This window comes from Myxocyprinus asiaticus, chromosome 48 (genome assembly GCF_019703515.2).
Source record: "Myxocyprinus asiaticus isolate MX2 ecotype Aquarium Trade chromosome 48, UBuf_Myxa_2, whole genome shotgun sequence".
Classification (NCBI taxonomy): Eukaryota; Metazoa; Chordata; class Actinopteri; order Cypriniformes; family Catostomidae; genus Myxocyprinus; species Myxocyprinus asiaticus.
The window spans coordinates 9,047,223-9,065,293 of NC_059391.1; the positions used below are offsets into that span (position 1 = coordinate 9,047,223).

An 18,071-nucleotide genomic window follows, 5' to 3' on the forward strand; every position below is an offset into this window, starting at 1 on the left:
ACTGGCAACACCTTCATTACATTTACAGAATGAATACAGAAATTTAACTTAGGAAAAGAACATTATTACTATTACCTACAAATTAGGAATTCTATTAAAACCACAATTGGAAACAAAGATATTGCACAACCTCCACCAATTCTAAAACATATCACCACAATTAGTAACTCAGTAAAGACACTTACTAAACTATACACTTTAATATCACCTATAGATACTAATACAGCAGCACCAGTTAAACAATGGGAAAAAGATCTCAATATCAACACAGATGAAGAATTCTGGAAAACAGTTTGCAGAAATACTTTTATCTTAAGTACAAACACAAATATTCAGTTAATGCAGTATAAAATTGTACACAGAACACACATAACACAGTGTAAGATGTTTCAAATGGGACTAGTAACTTCTGACAGATGTACTAACTGCAATTTAAATACACCAGACACTTAACTTTATGCACTCTGGTTATGCCCTCCTGTTCATCAGTTCTGGACAGATGTCATTAATAAACTTGAAATCAGATTACTTGAAAATTACAATCCCTGCACTCCCATTACTATGCCTTTTAGGTGACATATCTCAAATGAACCCTTGAACAGCTCTAGCTATCGCCAAGAAAACAATATTACTCAACTGGAAAAATAAATACCAAATATCAACTACACAATGGCTGCATCTATTAAGGGACCATATTATTAAAGAGAAACATACATCAGCAATTAAAAATCAGTTATACAAATTTAATACAATCTTCAGCCCACTGCTCTCACCCTTAAATATTGATTCAAATTAGCTGGTGAGTTGATACCCTCAATTAAGTTTTATGGTACATAAAATGGATTAATGATAATAATGATGGTAAGTTCTATGGTACATAAATACAAACAATTTCTATAATAGATAAATAATGCCTGAGTATTATTTAATATACTGTTCTACAGTTATTTATAGATTGATGTCATTTATATATACTATAATGTTCTATATGCTATACTTTATTTCATTTCTTTCTATATATGTAAATTTTGCATATATTTGTTATTGTTATTGCTATTATTGTTATTGTTAATGGTGGTGGTAGTGGTGGTAGTATTGATATTTATATTATTACAGAACAATTTGTCCTCCTTCTCTCTCATCCCTTATAAAATCCAATTCCAAAAACATTATATATAAACACTTATAATTTATATACTTTATAAACTGTCTGGGTTTGGCGGCTGTTCTAGTGCTGTCGGTAGGTGCGTTTGGCACGTCTTTTCGGCGTGGGCATTACCGGTTCGGTTTTTGGTTTGCCTGGCCCCTCCCTTTGCCGCCTCTGCCAGCGGTCCCTTCTCTCATTTAACGTGACAGTGTCGGAGTGCTATCTGGGTTGGATGTGGTGTCTCTGGCTGGGGAGCTAACTGGTGCACACCACGGTTCCAGCCACAGATTACAATCTAAAAAGAGCAACCAAACAATTCTTTTTGGTTATCTGTCAGGTCACAACCAGACCAGGTAAGCTTGGTTTGGAGGTGCCTGTCGTGGTACCCCAGCATCCTTTGTGGAGGAAGACACAGCGGAGCACAGAGGCTTAACCACTGGTACAGGGTTTGGGATTGCCGGCGGCAGGGAGGGGGGGGCCAGGTGGATCGGAGGTGGGGTTGGTGTCTGTGTCGGGGGGGGTCTGTTGGTTGTGCTCGCTGGCGGTGGTGGAGCGGCTCCAAGACCTAGAGAGTTGTGTATATCTGCAATCATTTTATTGACTGGTCTTAAACATCATAAAGCTGAGATGATATTTGTATTATTACTACTACTACTACTACTACTACTACTGCTACTGCTACTACTAATACTATTATTGTTATTGTTATTATTATTACTACTGCTACTACTACTACTACTGCTATTACTACTACTATTATTGTTATTGTTATTATTTTTATTATTGTTAATATTTAATTAATAATAGTGATTACTATTACATCACACTAAATTAACCTATTGCTTAAACTTATCACTGTACCTGTATACAGTACTATATCTATACATCTATATATATATACATCTATATATATATATATATATATATATATATATATATATATATATTTATTATATGTGTGTGTATATATATGTGTCATTGGTCTCTTTGTATAAGCTGCTATGTCTTGTTAATTTGTGTGTTTTGTTCAATAAAAAAATAAATAAAAAAAGGAAAAAATGCAGCAGTCGGATGCAATATGACAATCCATATAAGACCAGATTTGAAAGGGGGTGCAAGGCAGTAATGCAGCAATTTTATTTACATGTTAAGAGAACCCATATGAGAAAATTTGTCTCAATTTTTAAAGCATTTGATGAAAATAAAATCCACTTCCTTACTGCTGGATCAGAATTTCTTTCTCGAGTTACTTCTTAAGCGTTTATTAATGTTGGTGGTCAAAACAGCTTTCTGTACTTTAGCGCCACCTGTTGGGCTGGTTTTGGTAACTGCAACAGCTCCTGACACTAGATCCAAAAGTCATATTTTATTGGTCAGAGCATTTTATCGACAGGCGAAGAAAAACAATTGACAAACTCAACGTTAAAAAAAGCTTTGCTTTGTTCGCTTCCAATGTTCGCTCCAGGTGACATTGGCACATTAGGAATCCATTGTTTTGATTCAAAATGTTGATCGTGGTGAGAAATCGCGTTTAGTGGGCAAATGCCTTTAAAGGGATAGTTCATCCAAAGTGAAAATTCTGTCATCGTTTACTCACCCTAGTGCCATATCAAACCTGTATAACTTTCTTTCTACCATGGAACACACAAGCAAAAAGGAAATCTTTTGCTATTAACTCTGAAATGAAATCAAATGATTGAACTCTTGTAAACAGCACACAAATCAAAGATGTCGACTACATCAATTACATCAAACCTCATTGGTTCTTATGTCATGACGTTTGGTCGCAAGACACAAAAACAAATGAGGTTTGACATTATTTACATAATTGCCATATTTAAATTGTGTGCTGTATACAGGAGTTCAGCAGTGATTTGATTTGAGGGTAAACAAGGACTTTAATTTCAGTCTGTTCACAGAAAGTGATCATATGGCTTCAAAAGACTTGGAATATAGTGCAAGAGTCATATTTACTATTTTTTCTGTGGTTTTATGGTTTTCTATGTTCTTATTTGAGCTAGACTGACCAAAGTCACTATTCACTTTCATTATACTGTATAGCGTAAAAGACAATATAGATTTTTTTTTTTTTCTTTTTTTTGCCTTTTGTGTTCCACGGAAGAAATTAAGTCATATGGGTTTGGACCAATATTATGTTGAGCAAAAAATGACAGAATTGTCCTTTTTGGGTGATTTATCACTTTTAATGAATACACTTTTTCCTTTTCTGTAGGTACAATGCACACCATAAGGACTTGGGTGTCAGAGACCTACCTCAACCCTTGAGGGCACCACCTCCTCTCATATCCCCTAAACCGCTGCCCCGAGACCACCACCCATCCTCTCCCACTCCCAGCACTCTTTGGAACCCCATTTCCCTCCTCAACACCCCATCTGATCGGCCTCTGTCCCATATACATCCTTTCTCAGGCCACACCAGATTAAAAACATCTGAAGATGAAGCCAGGCAGCAAATTTGCACCAAAAAGCCCTCCTCCATGTGGGTGAACTCCCTCCTTGAGTCTGGTAAATACCTGGCAGAGATGGAGAAGTCCACCAGGAGCTTTCTGAGCCAACAGAGGGCATTTTTTTCTCAATCTGGAACTGGAGAAAATAGGCAAATCCAAGGGCCAGGCATTCAGGTGCCAGCTCCAGAGAGGTCAGACCCCATGCTGGTCTACGATCAGGCTCTGCAACAGGACAGGAGGCTGGTCAGCAAGCTGGACCTGGAGGAAAAGAAACGCAAGGAAGCCAGAGAGAAAGGTGTGCCATTAAAAGTAGAAAAGGAGAATATTACAAAAGAGCTGAACTTAGTTGCTTAAAGGAAAGTTCAAAGTTCAATACAAGTGGAGTACCACAGAAAATACTGTAATTTTGACCTGTTTCTTTTTTTGTGGTTCCAGATTTGTTTTTGTTTTTTTTGTAAATTGAAAACTTGTACTATATCTCTTTATAACACAATATACAGTGTAATATGCACAGACATAATATGCACATATAGTATTGTCCAAAAAAACAAAACAACTGAATTGACAGCTTTACACAACAATTAATAGGTTTTACTGAGTAATTCATGTTAGTGCTTCAACAGAAATACAAGCCTCACATTTCCACTTTAAAAACATTTGGAACACTGGCCCAGTTTAACTGTGATTTTAGCTTCCTTTTTTTAACAGGGATAAATCAAAATTATTTTATGTGGTAATTGACATTATGCCTGAAATGTCAAAAGAGTTTAACTCGTTTTGAACTCGGAACATTCCTTTAAGTGCCAAAATGTCTAATAAATCCATTCTGCTTCTCATATATAACCATTTTTATTTGATTATTCTTCTAGTTAAAAAAAAAATATAATACAATAAAAACACTATCCATTCATCCTTGTTTTAATGTCTATAATCATCTACCTGTTTCAGGTTATTATTATGAATTAGATGACTCTTATGATGAAAGCGATGAGGAGGAAGTCCGAGCCCATCTGAGAAGAGTTTCTCAACAACCTTCTCTCAAACTAGATACATCTAAAGAGGTACATTATTAATCAATACATCATTGTTCATTACCTTCCTAGAGACTGCAAACATAGAGCAAAAATTGCCTTCTTATGGAAGGTCAAATTATCTTTTAATGTTCCCAGTGTTACTCATCATAATTGCATTTTTACGTGTAATAATTTCAATTACAGAGCTCATGTTTATAATAAAATTTTTACTAGTAAGAATTCCAGTTAGAAAGCTCTCTAATTGTATTTTGTACTAGTAAGGATTTTAATTACAGAGCTCTAAAAAGAGATCTAATTTTTTTCTTGAAAGAATTGCAATTAGAGAGCATTTTTACTGGAAAAAATTCCAATTACAGAGCTCTATAATTGAATATTTATTTGTCATATGTTTACATTGACTCCCGTTCATTTTTAATTACAGAGCTCTATAAGTTAAGTTTTACTAGTAAGAATTCCAGTTAGAGAGCTCTCTAATTGTATTTTTACTTGTTAGAATAACAATTAAAGAGCTCTACAATTGAAATGGGTCTCATGACGCTATCCGAGGGTTCGTCGCTTGAAGGCGAGCTCCACTTAAACTTTGCTACAATTATCCTTTTAAGCAATATTAACCAGTGAAAACTGTAATAGTTTTGTTTGTTAAACTGTGCTGGGAGGGCAGGATGTTGAAAAATTTGAAATCGACGTGCTGTGTGGACATTAAAAAGCACTTACACTCTCACGCATCGGACGCCTTGCAGGATCAAGTTAGCAGAGGTCCAGTCGATAGTGACAGCAGCCAGCTTCATGATGTAGTCGGGATATCTCGAACATTTATACGGCACTAACGAAAATCTCCACCAACATGGAAGGCCTCGCAGAAATACGTAGAGCGGTCACATCTATGGAGGCAAAACTTTCCAGCCTGATCACAAGAATGGATGATGTTGAAAAACAGGTTGAGTTCTAGAGTTGGCCGAAAGAGAGCTACAGGCTAACCCGCCTGCTACCAAGGCTGATGTGGAACGGGTGTGGGAAAAAATAGAGGATATGGAAAATCAGAGAAGACGTAATAATGTTTGTTTTATTGGAATCCCTGAGTGAAAGGAAGGTCAAGATATGGTGTAGTTTTTGGAGGGACTTATTCCGAATTTGATGGACACAGCGGGCCGCCGGCTCGAGATAGAGCGCACGCACAGAGCTCTCGGTCAGCTTTCCGCGACGGGTGACAGACCCCGATCTATCCTGGCAAGATTCTTGCGGTCGGCTGACAGAGACTTTGTTCTACGAGCGGCGAGGAATAAAGGCAAGTTGATAGAGGAAAGAAAATCATATACAGTACTGTGCAAAAGTTTTAGGCACTTGGGAAAAATGTTGCATAGTGAGGATGTCTTCAAAAATAATGCCATACATAGTTTTCATTTATCAAGTAATGTCATACAAAGTCCAGTAAACATAAAAAAGCTATATATCAATTTCAGATTTTTTTCTTTTATTGTTCTGTCTTGCCCTGGAACCATTAGCAGCCACAATAAGAAAAGAGGATGATTTTCCTGTTATTGTAGCAGTAGGTCTGGTGCATAAACTTCTACTCTACACAGATGGTATATTATTATTTGTCTCTGACCCTAGTAGATCTATGCCTAGCCTCCATAGAATTATTGATTCTTTCACCATATTTTCAGGATATTAGGGTGAATTGGTCTAAATCAGAAACTCTTGCTCTGACAGCATATTGCCCTGCCACGGCTTTCCAACTTGGCGCCTTCCAATGTCCAAAGCAAGGCATTAGGTATTTAGGCATTTTATTTCCAGAAAATTTGAGAGATTTAGGTAGAGTTAATTTTGACCCATTAATTAAATAATTCTCGTGTGATGTTGATAGGTGGGCTTCACTACATTTGTCTATGGCAGGGAAGGTAAATGTTATAAAAATGAATCGTATCCCCAAATTCAATTATCTACTACAGTCTCTCCCTCTAGAAGTTCCTCTTTCTTATTTTAAACAATTTAATAAAATATCTAAGTCTTTTATTTGAAATGGTTAACGACCTCGGTTGCATTTCAGTAAGTTACATAGACCAATTGTCAGAGGAGGTTTAGGCCTCCACAAAAAGTTTTTAGTCTCAGACACCTGGCCCATTGGTCTTTTCTACCAGAGAGAGCCCCTCCCTGGTACAAGATTAAGCAAACAGTCCTCCCCCCAATCTCACCATTGCAAAGTCTTTCTACAAATTGCCTAAAATGCATCCCATTATTACACACTCACATTCTGTATGGACAAAGGTTTCCCGTATGTTCAATTTTGATACTTACTTAAATGTTTCCTCAAGCATATGGCTGAACCCCAAATTATGTATCAACAAGTTTGCTGGATAGAATGGATGGAGAGGGGTGTTGTTACACTTGGTGACCTTTATGAAAACTGAGCTTTGAGATCATTTCAATATATAACAGCATTTTGGGATATCTAGGTCTCAATTTTTCAGGTATTTACAGTTGCGCCATCTACATTGTACTATTTGGAGGTAGTAGCTCCCTAAAGCTGCAGAGACTCTGTATGTTGCTCACATCTTTTGGAAAGGGGCATGAAGCGTCAGTGTATTGCTCCTTGTTGATTCAGAGTCTGGGTGATAGAGCCTTAACAGCTCTTAAGAGGTAATGGGAAAGAGATTTGAACTTGGTACTGGAGGATGGGGAGTGGGAAAGAAAAAAAAAACACGTAAAACCATGTCAAGGGATGCAAGGGTACACCTTAATCATTTTAAAATTTTGTATTATTTCTACTGGACTCCCTCTAGATTGTTTAGGCTTGGTTTAAAAGACACACCTACCTGCTGGTGATGTCAGTTGGAGGATGGAGACACAGCCCATGCTCTGTATTTCTGTGCTAAGATTTGAGAATTATGGTTGAAAGACCAGAATTTTATCTGTGAGGTTTTAGATACTCAAATTTCATTCTGCCCCAGACTATGTATATTGGGTGATGGGGCGATTATTGAAGTAGGTGACAAATATACAAAAAGCTGGATTCAAACTAGTGTAATGTTTGGCAGGCAAATAATTCTTAGAGTATGGAAGTCAAAAGGCGCGCTCCCTCATTTCAAGAATGGTTCACCGAATTGGGCAGGGTGGCGGCATTCGAAAAGATGTCATACAGACAGCTTGGCAGATTAGATGCATATGGTAAGAAATGGGACAAATATATGACCTTATGGATGGCTTCCGGTGAGGGCCATGTGGAGAGAAACATGATTGTGGTTGAAACTGTGAATTGTATACTTTGTGGAATTTTTCTTTTCTCCTCTTTATTTGTTGATTTGTATAGTTTTATTTTCTCAAAAATTTATTTTTTGTTGTTTGTTTGTTTGTTTATATGTGTGCAATTCAGGCTTTGACCACAGGGATATTTGTTGAGGGACAGGTTGGGGTTTGGGAGGGGGAAAGGGAAATAATGGGGGTTAAAAGTTGATTTTGTATATATATATATATATATATATATATATATATATATATATATATATATATATATATATATATATATATATATATATATATATATATATATATATATATATATATATATATATATTGTTTGTTCTATATTGTATGAGAATCAATAAAAATTGTAATAATGAAAATAGCTCTTCAATTGAATGTTTACTTGTCATTTGTTTCCACTGACTCCCGTTCATTTTTAATTACAGAGATCTACAGTTTAATATTTACAAGAATTCCAGTTAGAGAGCTCTCTAACTATTTTTTACTAGTAAGAATTTAAATTACAGAGCTCTTTAATGAAATTTTTACTTGTAATTAGAGAGTATTTTTACTAGAAAATTTTTTATTACAGAGCTCTACAATTGAATGTTTACTTGTCATGTTTCAATTGACTCCTGTTCATTTTTAATTACAGAGCTGTATAATTGAATTTTTATTAGTAAGAATTCAAATTAGAGAGCTAATTACATTAGTAAAACAAAATCACATTAAAAATATGTTTTATTGCATAGATCTATAATTGGAATTCTTTTTTTTTTTAATCCCCTTTTCTGCCAATTTGGAATGCCCAATTCCCACTACTTAGTAGATCCTCGTGGTAGCGCGGTTACTCACCTCAATCCGGGTGGCGGAGGACAAGTCTCAGTTGCCTCCGCTTCTGAGATGTCAATCCGCGCATCTTATCACGTGGCTCGTTGTGCATGAGACCGCGGAGACTCCGCATGTGGAGGCTCATGCTACTCTCCGCGAACCACTCACAATTTACCACGCGCCCCATTGAGAGCGAGAACCACTAATCACGACTATGAGGAGGTTACCCCATGTGACTCTACCTTCACTAACAACCGGGCCAATTTGGTTGCTTAGGAGACCTGGCTGTAGTAACTCAGCACACCCTGGATTCGAACTCATGACTCCAGGGGTGGTAGTCAGCGTCAATATTTGCTGAGCTACCCAGGCCCCCTATAATTGGAATTCTTACTAGTAAGAATGAAATTGTAGCTCTTTAATTGCAATTATTTCTAGTAAGAATATAATTTCAGAGCTCTGTAATTCAGTTGTAGAGCTCTGCAACTGGAATTCTTACTAGTAGAAAATCTATTTTAGAGCTCTCTGATTGAAATTTACTAGTGAAAATGCAATTACAAAGAGTAAAGCTGGAAGCATTAAAAGCTAAATTGGCTTGTCATACCTTCTGTTTGTAACTTTGGGGAACTGCATGCTAGTTGTCTGTGGATTTTAAAAGATTTTAATTGGTTTTTAAACACAGACACACACAGACCTCAACACTTGGTACACAAAACACAACAAAACTGGTAAATACGTAACTCGTAATTATGATATTTCCGACTCCACTTGACAGCCGCAACCTGGCAACAGTCAAACAATGCAACTGCATTCATTATTCATGCCAGGGTCCATGCTGGAAACACCAGCTCCAGCAAAAGCCAGCTAGTGAGTTCTGCAGCCTTCACAAACATCAAACTTCATCAACAACATCTCACTTCATTATCATCTTTGCATGTTTCTGTTTGCAGAAGATGGAGTTTCTGGGTTTGTTTGGACTGAGCACTCTCTCTAAGTGTGATGAGCTGCTGGAGATGAAGAGGAAGAAAAGGAAGCAAATGATGCAGGAGAGAGTCCCTTCACCTACAACAGTGCAGAACAAACGGAAGACTCCTCCTCCTCAGTCTCCTCTCACCACACGATACACCCCAGAGGAGATGGACAACACTGCTGAACTGGAGGACAAGAAGCATTTCCTCAGTATCTTCAGTCTGGACCATGTCAGTCTGGAGAAAAGAAAAAGTGCGTACACACAGTCATACACCCAGAAAAGTTCTTAAAAATGTTGTTACAAATACACAGAACTTTTATTGTCTAAAAGTAAAAGAAATAGACTTATTGGTCTATATAATAATTATTTTTTTTTACTGCAGAAAACGAGAAGATCATGGACTTGTTGGAAGCTATCAAACAAAAAAACATAACTCTGGACACCCTCAGATATGCCTCAGACACAACCCGTTCCAGTCCGTCTACTTCAGTGTCCGGTGAGAACAGTGAATTAAGATTTAGTACTGTTCAAATTATGTACTGGGTACAACAAAAATTTAAAGGGATCATATCTTTTTTCGGTCAACTCATAATGTTAGTCAAGCTTTTTGACACCAAAAATAGTCATAACGCAATTTGAAATGATGATTTTCCACCCTCTCTCTGACCTTTAAAATTGTTCAGGCTGCTACATATGTAAATGATCTCTGTTATGGCTAGCTTGCATTACATCGTGACAGATTGACAAAACATTCCATGCAGAAATGTGCCGCTCAAACACTTGAGATCCAACTGAAATGATTACAGAGCTTCATCCACTCTTTTCTTACATTGGGATCCTTCTGATGGATGTGCAGAGTTGTAGGTACTACACACAGACAGTCACAAAATGTGGCTAACCTTTGTTTGATTTTTACAGCTTAGACACAATAGATGTGCTTGACTGGGTAGGAAGTTTTGTTACAGTTTGTTTACACAGTACATCGAACTCTTATTTCAAAAGATCAAGGAAAACGTTTTTTTTCTTGCTGATATGATCCTTTTAACATGATACAGTATATTATCAAATATCCATTTTGTTATAGTTTGCACTTGTTTCTGACACCTGTGCTGTTCTTTCATCATACAGCTGTCTCACATCTCAATCAGTCAGTCAATAATGATCACCTTGAACCCCTCAATCCCTCCCCCGAAAACCCTCGACCTCCAGACCTCCCACCACTGGCTCCTCTCCATGCCCAAGACCAACCCAAAGAGGCTTCTCCCATCAGAGGGACTCCCAGCCTGCAGGCCAGTGCTCAGCTGCCCCTCACCAGACCCAAGGATCACCCACCTGGGCTGAATGGATTAAACGGCAGACACAAAGTCTGGGAGAACATAAACCCTAAGGAGTTTGCTCAACACTTCCATCAGTCTGTACTGCAGTCTACCCAAACAACTCAACATAAACAAAAAGGTGACTTTTTATTCTTTTGGTGCTGCTCAGATTTTAGTAGAGGTAGACTTATACTCGGTTTGACCGATAGTTTTATCAGTATTCACACATCTCTACTTCAAGGAATATTCTGGATTCAGTACAAGTTAATTAATTGACAACATTTGTGGAATAATGTTGATTACCACAAAAATTTATTTAGACTCGTCCGTCCTTTTCTTTAAAAAATAAAGCAAAAATCGAGGTTACAGTGAGACACTTACAATGGAAGTTAATGGGGCCAATTTTTTGCACGTTAAAATACTCACTTTTTCAAAAGTATAGCCACAAGACATTAACAATATGTGCGTAAACGTGATTTTATTGTTATAAAATCACAAATTTACAAATTAATTTCCATGATGATGTAATGTCAACAAATTTTAAAACCATAAAATGACAACTTAACTTTCCAGTTCAAATAATATATGCATTTTTACAGAAGAATTAACTTAAGTGCTTTTATAAAATTATAAGCTTCACACTTCTGTCTTTAAAACGTCATTTACTTCCACTGTTGGTGCCTCACTGTAACCTTGATTTTTGTTTTTTTATTAAAGAAAAGGAGGGACGATTCGATTGCATACAATTGAGCTTAACTTGTATTGAACTCTTGAATATTCTTTTGATCAACTATCGGTTCTTCAATATCAGGTCTGCCGATAAATGCCGCCATTTATTCTCAAGTGAGAAATGTATAGCAGTGCATTTAAGAATAACAGTTTTAGCACAAAACAAAGATGAAATTACATTTGTGACCATGTAGATAGCTAAACAATTTTGCATAAATATAATGGCATAAATGTAGTAATAATACTGTGGCGAGCAGGGCGTGGCCGAGCGAAGACGGTGTGGAGTGAGGCCGGGATGGACACCTGGGGAGAATTATCTCTCGCAGCTGTTGGCGAGTACGGTGTTAGCGGGTGATAGATAAAGCCGCAGCCAGAACCGCAGTGGAGGAGAGAGAGACGCACAAAGCTGTCTGTGTATGTGTCTATGTTGAGGGTGTGCTCAAAGCACACTGTTATGTGTGACACTGAAAAGTGTGTGTGTTAATAAATGTCTTGCGTTTGGATGTTTACCTGGCTCCCGCTTCCTCCTTCATAAGAAGGTCTGCCACAAATACATATAATAATAATTATAATGATAATGATGATTATTGCTAATACAATAAAATATATTAGCAATATACTGTATATATTATATAATAATAAGATACAATTACTTTCATATTTGTAATAATTACAAAAATGTTTCTGCATATTGCTTATAGGACACTTAACCGACAAAATTATTGGTTGTGAAAATCATGATATCGGTTGATCTCAACATTTGAGAAATTTTGCACAGTCAGAAAGTGCAGTGTTAAACATTTGTTTTGTGTTTTCCAGTAGGTGCCACTGTAGGAGCGAACAAGCAGTTTGACATGTCTAAGTATCACCCTCCTGACCTACAAAGTGCAGTAAACAAGGTCCCTCATGTAGAGCCCAATGGCCGCTTTTGCCGTATCTCACCCTACCAAGACTCTCCAGGGGTGAGGCATGAGCTTTCAGCTGGGGAGGACATCAGTGAGGATGAAAATGGTGAAGATGAGACTTTGAGTCCCAGGTGGAAAGGGATTGAGTCAATATTTGAGGCATATCAGGAGTACATAGAGGGTAAGGTTACATACAGCACTTTACATTCTTTGGATAAATAAGCGAACATGATGGACTTTTAATATGCATATGTCTAACTAAAGAAAAAAAAAACAATTCCATTAAATTCCAAAAGAGCTGAACTGGATCGATGCTACATGAACACAACCATTGTTTGTGTTGTTTTTTACCCTATCTAAAGCATCAATTATAGATAGTTTATATGCAACATATGACATTGTGTTCTAATTAATAACTTTGTGATCAAAGTTTATTACTCAACCTTTCTCTCTCTCTCTCTCTCTCTCTCTCTCTCTCTCTCTGTCTCAGAGAGAAGTGTAGAGCATCAGGTTCTTCATAGTGAGTGTAGACGTCTTGAGACACAGCATTACAATCTCACTCTCACAGCTGAGCAGCTTTCTCAGAGCATGAGGGTAAGAGTAAGACTCTACAGTGTTGATGACTGGCGATATTGGCAAAAACTACGATACTGTGCCTGATTGACTGATTAATAGAAGTGTTAGGTTCCTTTTGATTCAGCATCAAAATCTACATTTTCTGTGGATTTGAGTTCATTTTGAGCATGTATAGTGCAAAATAAGTGTTTATTTAATTTCATCAATTTCATGTGTTTCTCATTTATTTTACAATTTATATACATGCTTATCAGACAGATATATTGGCCATATATATATTTCTTCTACTTACTAAAAAAACTGAAAAAAACACAATTAATCATGCCTCCCGACCCGTACATAAATTGCGTAATAAAATTATCATATTACATATTATCCTAACATCAGAGCAATTCAGGCTTTAAGTACGGTACATGTGGTTTTACGAGCCGCGTCAGCAGGGGGCAGTCAGCTTCAACAAACCTCACAAGCAGTGTGGCCACAGAATGACAACCAGAGCGCGATCTTGAAAGCTGGACAAAGCACAACAGAATGCAGGGGTCCCAAGACAAAATGTTCCTAGTTTCAACTACTTTTAACCCGTCACAGCATCCTTAAAATTTAGTGTTTATGGCGATGAAAACCAATAAGACACTCCAAAAGACTCTGTCTGATGCACATGTACATAGACAGACAATTAAAAATAGAAATCTCCTGTGAGAACAGGACAGATTGATGAACTCAACTGTAAATTGGGTTGCTGTTTACTTTAAGGCTTGTTCAATGATATGGGAATAAAACCAGCAATATACTGACTTATAAAGGCGCTTTTTGTATTGTCAAATCAATGCTGTACTCGTTTGCCATAATAATGCAACTTATTTGAATGATTATTTATTGTTTATTTTGAATTTTATTTTGGGTCCATTGTCAGCAAATAATGATATGCGGTTAATTTGATTAATTAATTCGTTTTTAACTGAATTAGTTACATGACATGCCAATCACATTTAATTGATTGACAGCCCTAATTTTTATTTTTTATTTTGTGCAAATCTTATTAAACTTGATAAAATTTATATTCCACACAGTAGATCAGCATTACAGTATATTGTTCATCTGCCACCCTGCTCTCTAGATATCGGTAGTGATCATTTAAAATCATATTTCAGTCGAACACTACTGTACAGTGTATAGACTCCTCTTTTTTTCCCCATATTAGGAGCTCTTGGTACAGAAGCACAATCTGTCAGTGAAGAGAGATCATATGCAGGCCGAACTGGAGCACTTGAAGAAATGTTTGGCACTGCCACTGTTACACTGGCACAGAGAGTACTACAAGAGGCCTTCACCGAGGTGACCTTACTCACCCTTTTAAAGTGAATACACAGCACTCCATCTGAACCCGAAGACTGCAATATACTGAGCACTGCAGTAGAATTAGAAGAAATCAGTGTGGCCTCATTTTACCAGGACTTCAATGACTTAATGTGTGATTTCAGCTTTGGCATGAGGAAGATAAGACAAAGCCATTGGCCACATTCTGGTGCCAATGTCTGATGCCTCACTGTGGCATTCTGCACTACAAACCCTACCACTATATACAGAATCTAACCCTGAACAAAACAAACATTTACAGCTATCTAAAGAACATGATACATATCCAGAACTTGACATACAGTATATGGACTAAATCTAATGGAGGATATTTAAAAGACTAATGTCAAGAGGTGCAGAAAAACAATCCAGAGATGGTTAGAGATGAATAAACATTTCCATTTGGCTGTTTTGCCTGCAAAAAGCTCTGAGAATGCACTTCAAACTTATTAAGGTGTCTCATGCCCAATGGGTACACAACTGTTGTACTAGAGGAGGGAAGACATGTTCAAAAATGTTTAGTTAAAATATTGTAATATTTATACCATTTTATTATTATGTAAAATATTGTCAAATTCATGTTTCGTATGCTTTCATTATAAATGATTAATTATAAAAGGCCTGTAATTTGAAATATAAACATTTGAATGTTTTGACAGGATACTGCTGGTCAGAATGGGGAAAACGTGAGGGTAATTTTAGAGTCCTCTTTTAAAAACCTAATAGGTCTGCAAGATGATCATTGATAAACATTTGGGAAACACACTGATTTTGTTGTAGTTTATTTATTGTGTAAGAATGTCTTGAAAGTGATTATGTTGTCTTTTAAAGGTGCACTTATTTTTGCGTTTTTATGTTGCGCTGACACCTAGTGGCTTAGAGTCAGCATCACATTTTAAAACAATTTCTCAGATACTGATGCCAAGTTATAAATGTGCTATTGGCAAGCAGCCATGGTTATGTTATTTTGTCAATGAAATCATCTAATTACAGAGGATTATTGAGCTAAAGCGTGTAATATTTGACATGGTGGCGCTCGTGAATATGCATCCAGCACCGCATGTAGAATAAATCAGCTCTATCTCTGTGGTTAATATTGTAAGTTTATAATATTTAAAACAAGAATGAAGTGTGAAAATAGGTTTTTGTAGGAAATGGAAATGAACATGAACAGCCATTAATGGTTGTTGCAAAAAAACAAAACTGAAATGTTTTTAGTTGTAATTTTTTGTGAAATGAAAAATAAGTTAATATATGACTTGTTGAAAGTAAAAATACTTATTTATAGATACATTGATGTAATTCCTGGAAAAAATGAGTAATGTCTTGCCATATTTTGTCTATGAATGAGCAAAGTTTGTGGAATTAATGGTTATGATTCATCCACAAGTGGAACAAGAGCTTTCAGATGTTGTTTGACCCTGTTGCAATACAACAAAATAAATAAAACACATTAATTTACATTCTGTCTGTTATCATTTTTAAATCAAACATCCAATTGCCGGATCCTATTTCTGGGGCTTGAGACCCCCTATTTGTCTTTATTTGTTTATTTAATTTGTTAAAATACACTAAATACTACATTCATTAGACATATGAAGATACATTGTAGTTACAGTACACTGTAACGTCTACTTCAGCTAGCAGATTCAAAGAACAGAGAATAAAAATATTCTTAACTTCAATTTTCTTCTTATTTAATAACTTAAAGGCTTAGTTCACCTACAAATGAAAATTCTCTCATTTACTCACCTTCATGCCATCTCAGATGTGTATGACTTTCTTTCTTATGCAGAACACAAATGACTGAAAGATTTTTAGAAGAATATTTCAGCTCTGTAGGTCCATACAATGCAAGTGAATGGTGGCCAAAACTTTGAAGCTCAAAAATGCACAAACAGGCAGCATAAAAGTAATCCACATGACTCCAGTGGTTAAATCCATATCTTCTAAAGTGATATGATAGATGTGGGTGAGAAACAGATAAATATTTATGTCCTTTTGTAATATATAGCTCCAGCTTTGATAGCCTTGACCAGTAGGTGGTGATATGCATGAAGAATGTGAATCGCTAAAAAAAAAAAAGAAGAAGAAGAATGTGGACGTGAAAGCAAAAGTGGAGATTTATAGTAAAAAATGACTTAAAAGGGGTCTGGGTAGCTCAGCAAGTATTGACGCTGACCACACCTGGAGTCACGAGTTCGAATCCAGGGTGTGCTGAGTGATTCCAGCCAGGTCTCCTAAGCAACCAAATTTACCCGTTTGCTAGGGAGGGTAGTCACATAGGGTAACCTCCTCATGGTCACAATTAGGGGTTCTCGCTCTCAACGGGGCGCATGGTAAGTTGTGCGTGGATCACAAAGAGTAAATGGTCTGCACTTATATAGTGCCTTTTTTAACCTTAGCGGTTCTACAAAGCGCTTTACACTGTGCCCTCCAAGCTAGATGAGAAACTCCGGGCTCTGGGCTTAAACAGCTCGCTGTGCAGCTGGATCCTGGACTTCCTGTCAAGCAGACGCCAGGTGGTTAGAATAGGCAGCAACATCTCCTCATCACTAACCCTCAACACTGGAGCCCCACAGGGCTGTGTTCTCAGCCCACTCCTGTATTCCCTGTACACACATGACTGTGTGGCAACACATAGCTCCAATGCCATCATTAAGTTTGCTGATGACACGACGGTGGTAGGTCTGATCACTGACAATGATGAAACAGCCTACAGAGAGGAGGTGCACACTCTGACACACTGGTGTCAGGAGCACAACCTCTCCCTCAACGTCAGTAAGACAAAGGAGCTTGTGGTGGACTTCAGGAGAAAAGACAGAGAACACAGTCCCGTCACCATCAATGGAGCACCAGTGGAGAGAGTCAGCAGCTTCAAGTTCCTGGGTGTCCACATCACTGAGGAACTCACATGGTCCATCCACACTGAAGTCGTTGTGAAGAAGGCTCATCAGCGCCTCTTCTTCCTGAAATGGCAGAGGAAGTTTAGAATGAACCGCCACATCCTCACACGGTTCTACACCTGCACTGTAGAGAGCATCCTGACTGGCTGCATCTCCGCCTGGTACGGCAATAGCACCGCCCACAACCGCAAAGCACTGCAAAGGGTGGTGCGAACTGCCAGACACATCATCGGAGGTGAGCTTCCCTCCCTCCAGGAAATATATACAAGGCGGTGTGTGAAAAAAGCTCGGAGGATCATCAGAGACTCCAGCCACCCGAGCCATGGGCTGTTCTCACTGTTACCATCAGGTAGGCGGTATCGCAGCATCAGGACCCGCACCAGCCGACTCCATGATAGCTTCTTCCCCCAAGCAATCAGACTTCTGAACTCTTGATCTCCCACGATCAAAATACATCAGCACTGCACTTTATTACCCTTACTCTTATATCTCACACCGGACTGTCATAAATTATATTATTATTATATTATATTCTCTCTTAACAACTGACTATCAACTGACAGCCTGAATGTCAATACAGTACAAAACTGTACATT

At 37.5% G+C, this 18,071-nt stretch overlaps 1 protein-coding gene across 4 annotated transcripts in view; it reads left to right on the plus strand.

The window, feature by feature from the left end:
* LOC127437088 (genetic suppressor element 1-like) overlaps positions 1-16,030 on the plus strand; it is a 78,852-nt gene extending 62,822 nt beyond the window's left edge. For 3 of the 4 annotated variants that reach the window (XM_051691741.1, XM_051691742.1, XM_051691740.1), the window contains exons 9-16: positions 3,381-3,910; positions 4,564-4,676; positions 9,668-9,938; positions 10,070-10,183; positions 10,816-11,142; positions 12,552-12,818; positions 13,128-13,231; positions 14,415-16,030. In XM_051691741.1, coding sequence (XP_051547701.1) covers positions 3,381-3,910; positions 4,564-4,676; positions 9,668-9,938; positions 10,070-10,183; positions 10,816-11,142; positions 12,552-12,818; positions 13,128-13,231; positions 14,415-14,552 — 1,864 coding nt within the window. In that variant the 3' untranslated portion in view covers positions 14,553-16,030. The remainder of the gene's footprint in view (positions 1-3,380; positions 3,911-4,563; positions 4,677-9,667; positions 9,939-10,069; positions 10,184-10,815; positions 11,143-12,551; positions 12,819-13,127; positions 13,232-14,414) is intronic. The other variant, XM_051691743.1, reaches the window with a different exon arrangement.
* Positions 16,031-18,071: the final 2,041 nt, after the last annotated feature.